General features: G+C 42.5%; 1 protein-coding gene across 1 annotated transcript in view; it reads left to right on the forward strand.

The window, feature by feature from the left end:
* LOC136980508 (tight junction protein ZO-1-like) overlaps positions 1-13,293 on the forward strand; it is a 69,795-nt gene that overhangs the window by 12,278 nt on the left and 44,224 nt on the right. Inside the window, exons 3-8 of the mRNA XM_067276648.1 lie at positions 10,939-11,111; positions 11,180-11,282; positions 11,426-11,513; positions 11,801-11,904; positions 11,982-12,168; positions 12,237-12,320. Coding sequence (XP_067132749.1) covers positions 10,939-11,111; positions 11,180-11,282; positions 11,426-11,513; positions 11,801-11,904; positions 11,982-12,168; positions 12,237-12,320 — 739 coding nt within the window. The remainder of the gene's footprint in view (positions 1-10,938; positions 11,112-11,179; positions 11,283-11,425; positions 11,514-11,800; positions 11,905-11,981; positions 12,169-12,236; positions 12,321-13,293) is intronic.

A 13,293-nucleotide genomic window follows, 5' to 3' on the forward strand; every position in this document is an offset into this window, starting at 1 on the left:
GTATCGAATTTCGCATATTATCGAAGCGACGTCACGGATACGGCGCGAGCGGCCCGCCGCCCTCTCGGGGTCAGATTACGCGGCGAAGAAGACGGCCGAACAGAGGGCGGATCTCCGCAAACCATCGAAGATGTCGCCGGCCGCGGTGCTCGACGACCTGCGCTCGAGGAGGACCAAAAAGGATAAACGTTCGGGAATTCGAGTCAGAGCCAGGATACTCAAGGTACCGTCGCTTTTCTAACGCCAAAGTTTTCGTTTCGGTCCAAGCGACGTTCTCTTCGGGAGAGACAAAAAACGGAGTAGCGACCGACCCATAAAAGTATCGGGCGGAAACGGAAAGACTCGGCGGCAGCGAAATGCGAAAAGTTTCTCTGTTTTGTTTTGTCTTCGGAATGGTCCGAGCGATTTTTTTTCTTTTTCTAAATTTTTAACCGGAAATTACTCGGACCTCTCATCTGGGACGAGAAAGCCCTCACTCGGTTTCTCATTTCGAAGGAATTTTCGCGCATTTACGGCATTCTCTTCTCCTTTTGCTTAGTTTTCGCTGACGTACGTGGAGAAAGCCAAAGCGGAATGAGAAAGTAATGTTTCATTAATAGAATTCGATTCTCGCTATCGTTTCGCAAAATGAGGACTGAGAAACAAACGGGCAATCGAAAGTGAACTCGAACACCAATCAATAGAATAAAATGGCGGTCGACAAGTTTATTTTTAACGCCTACTTCGGGCCCAAGTAACGAAGATGTGGACCTGCCATTTAGGGAACCCAATTAGGTTGGATTTTCAAAACTTTTCATGGGTGATTTGACTGGAATATGTGGGTCGCTAACTCTTACCCCTCGCTGTCCCATTATGGGCAGATCCGGCGCTAGAGTTTATGCAGCCCGGGGCAAGACAGGCATTTGACGCCCTTATCCCCGAACCTAAAATGAAAAAAAAATTTGTTTTGAAATGCCATACCTTGCTCCGTAAATCAATATTCAACTCGCGCCGTGTAACATAAATAAAAATAAAAATAATAATACGTCCGAAATTTATGAAAATTTTTCGTTCCGGGCAAATGCCCAGTTTTCCCATACGGTAACGCCGGCTCCGATTACGGGATTAGTCGAACCTGTGATAGGCGTGAAAAGGTCTTCGAAACGTGTCGACGTGGTTTTGTTCCGTCTTTGTTTTTCCCTAGCGATTTTCTCTTAGCGACCTCATTTCTGGTGCTGGCTAAGCTGGGCAAAGCGAATCTAAACCCGAATCACGTCGTGCCCGTGTGAAGAAATCAAAAGGAACGAACCAATGTTCGGCGGTTTTGGCCAGCCGTTGGTATGGTGCGAACCCACGACCAGCGTTTAGAGGTTTTGCTACTCTGCTACGCGGAAAAGAACGAGTTTTCTTTTCAAAGGGGAAAAATATTTTTCTGCCTTCGTCTTACCACGCGATAACCGGACGAATTAAGAAAATTCGATGGCGGTTTTAAGTCGGTTTGGCTAATTTTAGTCAATGTCGACCGAGAGAATCAAAAATCGAAACTTTTCCTCTCCGGTCCTCATTTCACGAAAATTCTTATCGTAAAGTTAAAGTGCCTATTCGACTGGACGATTTCGTCCCGACGTAACTTTCCAGGAATGAACTAAAAATTAATATTCGAAATCGTCAAATCGACTGACTTCGAATTGCCCGTCGGTTAAGGATAAGTAAGCTATTGATAAATAACTTATAGCTTAACGCGGTTATACGCTTGATTCTTTCAAAAAGAAAAAGATCCAGCTAATCGCCGGTCGGATCGACGGATTATAACGAAGAGAAAAATAAGGTTTACCCTTTACCGAAGTTTTTCCCTCCACCCCGCGATCGTTACGAAACCTCTCGCGTTTTCGAAACCGCCCGACCGTTCACCACCCATTGGATTTCGTAACGCTAAAAAGCGCGTTACGTTACTTTCGCCACTGTTAATACGTTATCGTCGGTTTAGTTTAACATTGCGTAGCGATGCTGGTCGCCACATTCCTAGTTCCCCCCTTTTAACTCTACTGCGAGTGCTAAAAGAGCATTTTTCTTCCTTATCGTGGATTCGGCTAGGCCCTAGTGGGGCGAGCCAAACGGGTAGGAAATTTTTCGAGTAGACCGGAATTCGAATGCGCACCTTTTCCGGGGTGGCAGACTGCTGTCTTTAACGTATCGTCGCTTTCTTCTCCGTCTTCTCGGATCCTTCGAAAAAGTATCAAGCGTATTTTCGGATTTTCGTTGAAGAGAATTCAACGGTAATCCGAAAGTACGTGGAAATATATTTTCCTTCAATGTTTGAATGTAGGAAAAATAATTTAATTTTTTCCTAAGCTAAAAATTATAGTTTCTTAAAAGTAATAAGTAAGTAAATGATTTTAAGCCTTTTCATTTTTGGCCTTTTCATTTTCTCCGTCGCTCGACAGATGGCGCCAGTAGGCCGCCGACACGGGAAGCACGTAACTACATCGTTTAACCGCCATTAAGCGAATTCCTTCGAACGATCCGGGCGCCTCCTTCCGGCGACGACATGGACGAATTTGCGTCGAATGTCGCCTCGGCGGCTTGGCCGGACGGCGAATGCTCTGGCCACGCGTCCGAACAACGGAGGCGGCGCGGTGGCGTCACTTCTCGTCCCTTCCGGTCCGTAAAGGGCTCTCCGATTCTCAGAGTCCGGGGAGAGTGGAGACGGAACGGGACGGACGCCCGGAAGAGCCCTCCGCGGCCAGAGAGCCGGAGTCGACCGGCGCGACGTCCCTTCCAGAGCCCTGGCAGCCACAGGTATGCCGGCGCACCTCTACCCCGTGGCCCCGGGCCGTAGCCGGCCAGGTATGCGGGGCCGCGTGCCAGAGCCCCTGCGCAATCTCGGCCGCTTCGGACGGAGATTCCACGTGCGCCGTGCGGACGCCCGCTGCCCAGTCCGGGTGCCGAAAAGACGGACCGCATGAGGACCCTGTGCTTCGGATTGCTCTCCATGGACTCCGACGCTCGGACTCAGGTATGCCTCGGCCCCGGGCCCTTTCCTTGTCGGGCCTCTCGACCTTCGCGGCCGTCTCGACTGTCGGCCGGGCCGCGCGTTTCTCGAGTCGGCCGAAAGAAGAGTGGCCAACGGCGGAAAGACGTTTGGCGTTTCGGGGGTTTTTCTTCGTTCCCAAGAAAACCCGGCCATCCGGTTTCGGGCAGCGCGCGCCGCGGCCGGACAGTCTTCGTCCGTTTTCGTCCCTGGCAAGTCCGGTGGTGCCGTTCGTCGTCCGGATCCGAATCCAAATCATCATCTTCTGGTGATTCGGATTTTCGGATTCGGTCTAGTTCCGAGGCGGGACGGCGGACGATCGGATCGATCGATCGATCGTCGTCAGCCGTCGTCGGAGATCGACCGGAAGTGGGCGTGGCGTCCCGTAGGAGCGCGACGACCGCAGCCATTTCCGGGCGAGTCGCGCGCCGACGGCGCGTCCGAACGAGACCCGAGGCGGTAGTAAATTTTGCTCGATATTGCTACCGGCGTTTCGACTTTTTCACCTCCGACCGCTAAGAAAATTCGACAAGAAATTGTTATCCTTCGCATACGTAAAGACAGCATTTGAAGCGTCCTCTTTCGATCGACGATGGTCCGCTTTGGCGACTGCGCATTCTGTCATCTTTTGGCTCGTCCTTTTAGAAGTATTCGACGGGTATGCTTATTCTCCTCTGTTGTCAATTTCCCGGGCGATATTGCTTGTCTGTCTTGGACGACGCGATGGCGAGAGCCGCTTTCCGTGCGAATCAAGTAGTTAATATTAAAATAATATGGAAAAATATCAACAGGTAGTTCGGGAACGCGGTCGTTTCACTTCTACTTCTATTACAGCTTTTATCACCCCCTTTAATTTAATGAAGGAACATTTTAGCCGTTCTCTTTTCAAAAGTATTCCTCATTTAAACTCCGAAACGTTTTTAACTCCGCAGTTAACTAATTATTTTCCAAGATTGGCATCGGAAATGGACGTGGATCTCGGAATGGACCGAACCCGTGTCATATTTTAGACGTAGAAGTAATGAAATTAACTCGAAATAGAGAATTTCCTCCGACGGAAAAATATTCGGAATGGACATTATTCGGGCGAGAATTATCTGGGGAACGAGTTCGCGTTTTCGGAATTGTTCTTCTGTGACGTCTACCAGGAAGAATTCCTTCGGAGGGAGTAAAACGTCTCTTTTCCTCGAAAAACGAAGTGGGACGCGGCTTCGACCGACGATTCGTTTCGGATGCCGGGATCGATCTTCTTCCGTTTAATTTTTGATGGTAGGTTGGAAGAAACACCATTAATTATATTAATTCTTTTTCTCGTCTTCGTAGTTTCTTATCTTTCAAAATTCGAGTCGGTAACGGAGCGTCGCGTTGATTCGGATAGGTGGCGCGCCTGTCGAACCGGCAAGAATTTCCGTAAAGAACGACTTACAGTTCTTTAGAAGTATATTAGAGTTAATACGTCGTATTCATTTTTCTAACGCATGCGGTTTAAATACGGCGTCGATGAAGAAGTGGATAAATTTTATCTTCGACACATTAGAGAGGTTGAAGCCGAAGTTTCAAACGCGAAAACGTGTACGTCGGACGTTCGGTGCCGCTTTCCTGTACGGCGGACTCCTATCCTTCGAGCCTAGAAGCCGCGTCCCACTTCGAGCCTAGAAGTTTGACAATGGTGTTTGGAAAGTCAGTGGAATCATGCTCGACATTCCAAAGGCCTTTGCCAAATTTCCAGGCTTACAGGAAAGCGGCGCCGAACGTCCGACGTACACGTTTTCGCGTTTAAAACTTCGGCCTCAACCTCGCTATTGCTTGGTGAATTTAGAAAATAATAACAATAATAGGACTGCTTAAATCAATCGAAACGTAAACGATGTTTATGGTGAAGACTCGTGCCGCTGTTGGTTCGAATATTTATTTGCGCGGATCTTTTCAGAAAGATTTTAATCTCGATATACCACATAGTGGAAGACCTTAGGGGATTGATACTGACTTGTTACAAGCTACACTAGAAACAGATCTTTATCAAATCGAAGATGAAATACCGCAACAACTTAGATTGCATCGAACTGTTTTGAAGAATATTCAAAATCTAGGTTTTTATCCAAGTTCGGATGGGAGTCTCTCGACGAGAATTTAAGAAATCGAGTGACAACGAATGTGTCGCCCCTTAATCGAACAGTAACGAGCTTTCTTTAAGCATACAGTATTACGATTGGAAGTAAAAAGTGAATTTAAAAGCCTCAATTTTTTTATCCCCAAATTCGAGTTCCCTCTGTTTTTTTTTACCAAATTGATGTTTTTCTAACGTGTCAAAAATACGCAAACTTGTTTAAAAATTTAAATTTTTCTATACTCAAAAGGAAAATTGCGTCAGAAGAAAATTTTGCTGTGTACGACCGGATGTCGAGAGAATAGTATACTACTTACAGAAGCTATTCCAAATGGGAGAAAATGTAAATTCTGAAAAATATTTCCATTAATTTCGAAATTAAACGAGACGAAGGAAAACCTCCCGCTCTTTCGAACGAGACAAAGATTTCATCGGGTCGAGAACGATACCGATTTTCATGTCTCTATATTTATTCGAGGTTGAGAAACGTCGCTCTACATTACACAAGTATCTCATTATAAAAAGCTTACCATAATCATATAAAATTTACTAGCTTTAAACTGTTATATATTTGTTTTCATTCTTACAAAACGGACAGAACTTTCAGTTATTTATTGCAGTACAATTGCAGTGATTTTGGTTGGGTTTGATAGGATAAGGCAATGCAACACGAGGGCGATCTGCTAAGATGTGAGATTTTCCATGGGAAAACTGGCTCCATACTTGAATGGTATTTTTAGTATGTTTGCTGCGTATCAGTTACAGATTGGGTATAATTGTAAGTCGAATGCAGTAGATGCCAATACACGAGAATAATACCCGGGAACAACCCCGACACCGGTGTTCGGTGGTTTTATTATTCTCGGCCACCGATGGAGTCTGCAATGAAGCGGAAGTGTTAAAACTGAGAAAGTTAGATGTCGGCGAGGTTGTAAACAAAAGAAATGCTATAAACACGACGTTACGACAGAAAAAAAAAATTATCGACTATCGAAAATAATAATAATAATAATTTTTATTGTCAAGAAGAAATAAACTATTACATTACGTTTTATTTCTAATACGTCTTGACAAGTGAATAGTCATTGGTGCTTTAAGACTATTTTCAGAGAAAGTGAAGAAGAAAGTTTTCGCGTTAGTTTCATTTATTTCCCTTTTTTCCTGATAAATGATTTATTTATCGGTTTGTAAGTTTAGGAACTCTACGTCCGTGGTGGACTAGAATCAGTCTTCGAATGCGCTGGGGGTGCATACTCGAAAGAAACATTGGAAATCAATGTTTATTTGGAGTATCGTTTGGTATTTATTTCAATGATTTCTCCCAAAACGAATACACTTATTGATGATAGTTAATGAAACAATTTCGATTAAGGCAAATGTATTAATGATAACGATTAAATACTGACGTGTTTATCGACTATGTATTTTTCGTCATTTATCGTTTTTGATATAATTTTTGGTTACGTATTTCTTATTTGTCGAATGCAGTGTCGCAGTCCTCGATGGAAGTTCCTTCTCTTAGATTCCTCCAATCAAATATCTTAATTTTGCATGCGCGACAGAAACATTTCTTCTACGAGGACTGCCAAAGCTTAACAGTTATTTTATACTGCCTTAAGAAAATTTTAAGAACGTTCTTGTAAGAAAATGTAAACTTCTTTCGCCTAGAAAGATCTATATTACTCCACGGAACGATTTCTGTCTCCATTTTATGTTTCGGTAAGTGTAACCGAACCGATAGGCTGAAAGAAGAGAGAGAGTTTCGAATAGTGTCAATTTCTTTTGTACGTAAATATTTAGAAATATCCTCGATATTCGGTGTTACCGTGCGTCGTCTTTCATCTAAAAAAATGAAAATAATTGTTTAGCATTTTTTTTTACGTTCCGTTTCAATTAGGTTACGGAAGCCTTGTACTGACATGCGGAAACGAACGACGAAAATCGTCGACCGGAACGTAAAATGACGTCACTTTTACCGTCGAAGTCGACAGAATTACAAATTTGAAAATTTTCAACTCTTGCCTCGCGGAAAGCGGAACGGTAATAAATCACACCAACGGGAAGGCCGCTTAGTAACGACGTCTTAAATGTCACGTGGGAGAATAGCATTTGAACTATGGTGATCGGAGTACCTAGAAAATGTGGTTTGTTCTATATTTGTGAGATTAAATAATAACTTGTCAAATATACATCAAAAGGTTTTCGTAAGAATATAGTTATAATTTGGATTCGAAAGTATTTGATCTCCCCTAATCTTGATCTATTCGAACTATCTTTCTCGCCCAAATTCGTCTCCTGCGTTATTTCACTCCATATAATCGAAAATGGAGAATGAATATTCAATTTATACACACAACATTCTCCAGCACCATTTTTATCAGCCAGGTAGGCAACAGACGGCGTATATTTTGAATTTCCATATTCCGGTTTCCGTACGTGGCTACATTCCATGCGGAAAGACAATTTTTAGCTACTGTTTCTATTGCTTGTTTCTGAATTTGAGTACTACGCTTAAAAAAAGAAATATAATAATTCAAAGGTAGCTGACCTCTAAAAAACCACAGGAGGTGCGTGCCTTACGAGGGAATGATATGACATTTCGATCAAACTCTCCGAGGATACAGTGCATCATCCCCAATGACTGACATATATCAAGTAGTAAGGCACATTACTCAAAATTCCCGAATCTGCATCGAGCAGCACCCATACTCTTAAAATCCCGGACACGCCAATGATTCTGGATCAAATTTCGAACCGTAACACATTATAAATAAACAAATAGTGTTATAGTTAGAATACGATTTAATAATAAATAACAATGGTCGATGGAAAAATATATAACACAGTAACAAATACGGTTTCTTACTCAAACTTGTTATATATGTAAAGTAAAATCAAAAAAAATTAATAATTTTAAAATTATTTACCAAAAAAAAAAAAAAAAACAAAGCTAGAAATTGAAAATGATAACTGGTTTTCCGACCTCCATACTTGAATGGTATTCTTAGAATGTTTGCTGCGTATCAGTTACAGATTGGATATAATGCCAAACGAAAGGAAATGATAAAACTGGTTCAAAGAAAAAGTCTGAAACAATCAGAAAGTTACAATTCTGGTAGACCAATCACAAAATCTGGTTAAGGTTTCACCAGTGGCGTAGCGAACATAACTGGCGCCCGACACTTTATTGGCGCCCCTCTCTCCCTCCAGAAACACATATAGTTTGTCTGGGAGACCATTTGGGCGCCCCTCTGCGAGTGGCGCTCGGTGCATGATACACCCCCTTGCACCCCCTCGCTACGCCACTGGGTTTCACTAATGATGGTAATACGACGAGAATGTTTTTCCGCAATCTTGAACTGATTTTAAAGATAAACGGATCAAAATTAAAACCTTATTTGTCAGAGAATGATAGATGTTTTAAATCAATTATTGTTATACGTATAATTATTTTTAGATTTTAATCAAAAAATTAAACTTAATATAAAATTTATTGTTTGCTTTTTTTAATTTGAACGATTACAGTTATTTAAACAACGTGCAAGTAATTTGCGCTAAAAAGGTGATCCGAACCACTATGCGATGGTAGAGGAATTGTTGACTGTTTTTTGTAACCAGGTTTTATATAATTGAATGGAATGGAAGCATTTATCTCCGCTATTAGATTTACTATTATGTTCTGGACGCATTTTTGAAGCACTGATCGTAAATGATTTACAAAAATTGTAACACAGATGCCACCCCGCGAGCGTCAAAAGAACTTCAGAATCCGCGCGAAATTTAAATCGGTTCGTAAATTGAACGGGATAATTATTAAATAAAACGTGCATTCATATTGATTTTCGTATTCCGAACAATAGTATCTGTGTTCGTTAAGAGAAAGGTTGTCGGTAGTTCCATAGAAACGTGTATTTTTACGGGAATAATTCCAAAACAGACCGAATGATTTTTTTGCTTTTTTACGACGAGTTGACTGGAACAAAGCGGGTCACGACATGGTTGTCAATGATTTCAGTAATATTGTGTGTGTGGGTAAGCCTCGGTATGAACCTTCATTGAGCAAAGGGACAGAGCGCGTTTAAAAATGTGCATTTTCTTTTATTTAAAATTTGTTTTCGGAATTGCTGTCCGTAAATGTACAGTTTTTTACATTGGGAAATATTAGAATATTATGAATAATTTGACATTTTAAGCAATTAAATAAATTCGAAACATTATTAACCCCCAATATACTAACATTGAGTTGTTATACGTGACAATAAACAGTCATTTTTTCATTCACTTTTCTGGTTCGACGTTTCGGCGATGTTTTTATCATAAGTGTATTTCCTTTTCAAAGCTAACGAAACAAGCAAACATAATTAAAGTTATAACTTAAGAATAATAAAATTATAAAATAATTATTCGAGTTTTAAAAATAAACTTTAAATTTATTTTCAATGGACAGTTTCGAAAACGAATTTTTAGAGAAAGAAAATACACATTTTTAATAGAAAATAAATAGACAAAAGTTATAAATCCATGCAATTTAATTATTTGAGAAGCGCTTTTAGTCCCTTTGCTCGATGAAGGTTTACAATATTACTAAAATCAGTGGTGACTTGCCCTTGTAAGCCGTAGTAATTTTACCTCCAAAATTTGAATAGCGTTTGTTAGAAGAGAAGAATTAAATAAATCGAATGTTCGGCTGTTATGTGTGCTTTAATTGATAGAGATTATCCTCCGTACTTTTTCTGTCGGACAAAATCAACGAGTAGTTGTCGAATTCGCGTCCAGAATCCCTTTAACCACAGTAAGTTGCTACAACATTCTAAAGATTCACTCTCTCGCCGTTCATTTTTCCATTATCTTCGGGATGCTCCGAGACAACGCGTACGGGATACAAATTAGTCGTGTCGAAGGGGAGAGGGTCGAAGCTGTTTTTCGTGTCGTATCCGAATCCGTCGGATCGGAAGATGACAATACGAAGTTCGTGTTTCCCACTTCTAAACGACATCGCGGATTAAATATTTCCATCGGAATCGTCCACACTCGCCTTATGGTTAGACGAATCGAAGCGACGTCGGCGCGAAACTGCGTCCGATTAGAATGTGGTCTAGATCGGGGTGGGCAACCCTTGGCACGCGTGCCAAACGTGGTACGCCAAGGACATTTTTCCGGCACGCAACCCAGGGCTTGCCATAAAAAATAAGTACGCAACATCTCTGAGTTGTACGCTTTAACTTAGTAGAATACAATTTCATTCAATACAGCGAAACTAAATAAAAATGCAATAAAGAAACAAACGCTATCAGCTGTTTTAGTAATAAGGAAACGAAACAAATAGTCTATTTTAAAGATACCTGTTTCTACGATACGCAATGGAATTTCGATTATTTGAATCGATTTGTTCTGCAGATGATTCGGATCGAAAATTTGGATAAGTGGATTAACGTGTAAAGAATGAAATTATAGGTTAGCAACTTATAGTATTGAACACGTATTGTATTTACTCATTCGCGAATGTGGGAGTAACATCCTACTGATCATTTGGATCTGCCACAGCAAATAAAGAATTACCGTCGCATCTGTACTGACCTACAAGCAAGATTCCAATTTAGCGGAAAATTCGCCTAATCTAGCTTTTCGTCTGGCCGCTAGATCAAATAATATGCTACAAAACTTTCGGTTGGCACGTGAGAAAATTTTGCATCCGGGATTTGACGATTTTGGTACGCGTATTTAAAAAGGTTGTCCATCCCGACGATGTAGATTAGCATTATTTTGATTGGGTTTCACTTCTTACGTCCTTTTATTTTAATCTGGTGGTCTTTTGTTTCAGGATGGGCAACGCGTGACGTGGGAGTTCCGGACGGTGACGCTGACCAGGGTGCCAGGATACGGGTTTGGCATCGCCGTCAGCGGAGGAAGGGATAACCCGCATTTCGCCAACGGCGATCCGGCCATCGCGGTGTCGGACGTCCTCAAGGCGGGTCCGGCCGAAGGAAAACTCCGGTAAGTGAGCTTCTTCCGCTTCTTCCGTTTACTCTCTTTGCCCCTGACCTCCGACCTTTATTCGACAGGGTCAACGACCGCGTGATTAGCGCCAACGGAATATCCTTGGAGAACGTCAACTACAACACGGCCGTACAAGTACTGAGAGACTGCGGACCTTCCGTCGATTTGGTGAGTTCCCGTCATTTCTTTTTCTCTTCTCGGACCCTCACGGAGCATTGTCTTGCTTCGTTTTCTATTCCGACATTTTTTATTTCCGACGACTTCGTCGGACGAGAAGATTGCCGGTTGACACACGTTTTGTCTTTTGACAGGTGATCAAGAGAAGAGTGGTATTGCCTCCTCCTCCCGACGAACCTCAATCCATCAAAATAACTCTGACCAAGAGCAAGAAGAAAGACGGTAAGAAATCTTATTTTTTCTCGTCACGTCGCCCGCCGATGCGTTCGCTTCTTTCGGAACGTCCAGAAAATCCGGATTCGAAAATGGTGTTAACCGACACAGTGAATTCCGAGTCCGAGACGGTAAAGATGGCGATGGTTTCGTCGCTCCGGAATTAATCGCGAGAAACGAAAGACCGTCGCCCTTCGTCGGTCGAAAACGGGGAAAATGCGAACGGAACTGATCGACGGACGACGCCGCGTTACCTCCGGGACCGAAAGACTAACTGTAACATGGTTTCGGAACAGATTTCGGTATCATCCTGGGCTGTCGCATCTACGTCAAGGAAATCACCAACAGGTCGCTGATGGAGAAAGAAGGAGGCGTCCGAGAAGGAGACGTCATCGTCAAGGTCGGTATCTACCCCTCTCGCCGTACCGGTTAGAGGAAAGAAAGAATAAAAATAGAAAGATCTTCTTTCCCGCACAGATCAACGCGACCAGCACCGACGCCATGAGTCTGAAAGAGGCGCGGAAACTGATAGAGAACAGCAAAGAGAGGCTGCAACTGATCGTCCGCCGGGAAGCGGGAAGACGCGACGACGCCTCCGACGAACGCCGACGTCGACAATGGTCCGACGGAACGCCGTTCGAAGTGCCCCGTCGTCAGAACAAAGGTAGATTTTTTTTTTCTTCGTTTCTCTTTCGCGTCGATCGTTTCTCCTTTAAAACTTCTACGTTTCAGATCCCGCCGAAAATTTCGTGGACGTGGCCAGCACCGGACTGCAGTGGACCAATCAGAATCTCTACGTTCAACCTCCCACCAGAGGTGAGTGCCAGTATGATCGATCTTTCGGAAAATGTCCGACTTTCGTCGTCCGAACTATCGAAACGCCTCGTAGCAACGACGAGCAGCACCAAGCGCTTAATATTAATGGAAACGTTGAAAAATCGAAAAATCCAGGACAGACTGTCTTCGGGAACCGAACCTTATCCTTTTCGTCTTTCGGAAATTAATCCAATGCGTGATTATTCGTTTCCGTTCTTTGTACGGCGATTCTATTTTTTCTATGTTTTAAACTAATTTATCGGAAGAAATCCAGGAGCGACTGATCGAACGTAGAAAAAGAATAATGAAAAAATATTAAATCCGAAAATTATCTGGAAAAATAGAGCGATCAACCCACCCCGGGCTAATTCCGTCCCGCTGACATATTTGACACGTAACTTATAAATGATTTTAAAAAAAATAGACCTACTTTTTGTGAATACGAAATATAAAAAATATTTGTCTATCGTCTACCTACCCAAATTGCCCGCAATTGGCTCGCGAATCGAAAAGTTTGGATAGCACCGGTCTAAGCGACATTTTATTGCGTAACTCCAATATATTTTCCCGACTTTAAGGTGGACGAGAATTTCTTCGGGTAGCGATTAAGGTCGGTTTCTCGAGAAAATTAACCCTCCGAGCTACTTCCCTTCAGGACTCGTGGGTATTGCCGGTAAGCGTCTCGAAGGGGTCGTTACCCGGTTTCTATTCTTAACCGTGTCGCCGTTTGCAATTTCGCAATGGACGATACACAAATAAACAACGATGACGATAAACCGCTTTTGGTCAGATACAAAGCTATTTTACGAAGTTTCTCGTCATTTTTGACCACACCAACCTTCGTTAAGAGTCGAGATTCTACGGGATGCGTATATTTGAGACAGAGCATTAGCGAAGCTTCTTCTACGTGGCTTGTAGAATTAAGTTCTCGAAATTTGATCGGTCGATTTTGATTATACTTTATCATTTTACA

The sequence above is a fragment of the Centruroides vittatus genome, unplaced genomic scaffold (genome assembly GCF_030686945.1).
Source record: "Centruroides vittatus isolate TY-2023 unplaced genomic scaffold, ASM3068694v2 contig_7, whole genome shotgun sequence".
NCBI lineage: Eukaryota > Metazoa > Arthropoda > Arachnida > Scorpiones > Buthidae > Centruroides > Centruroides vittatus.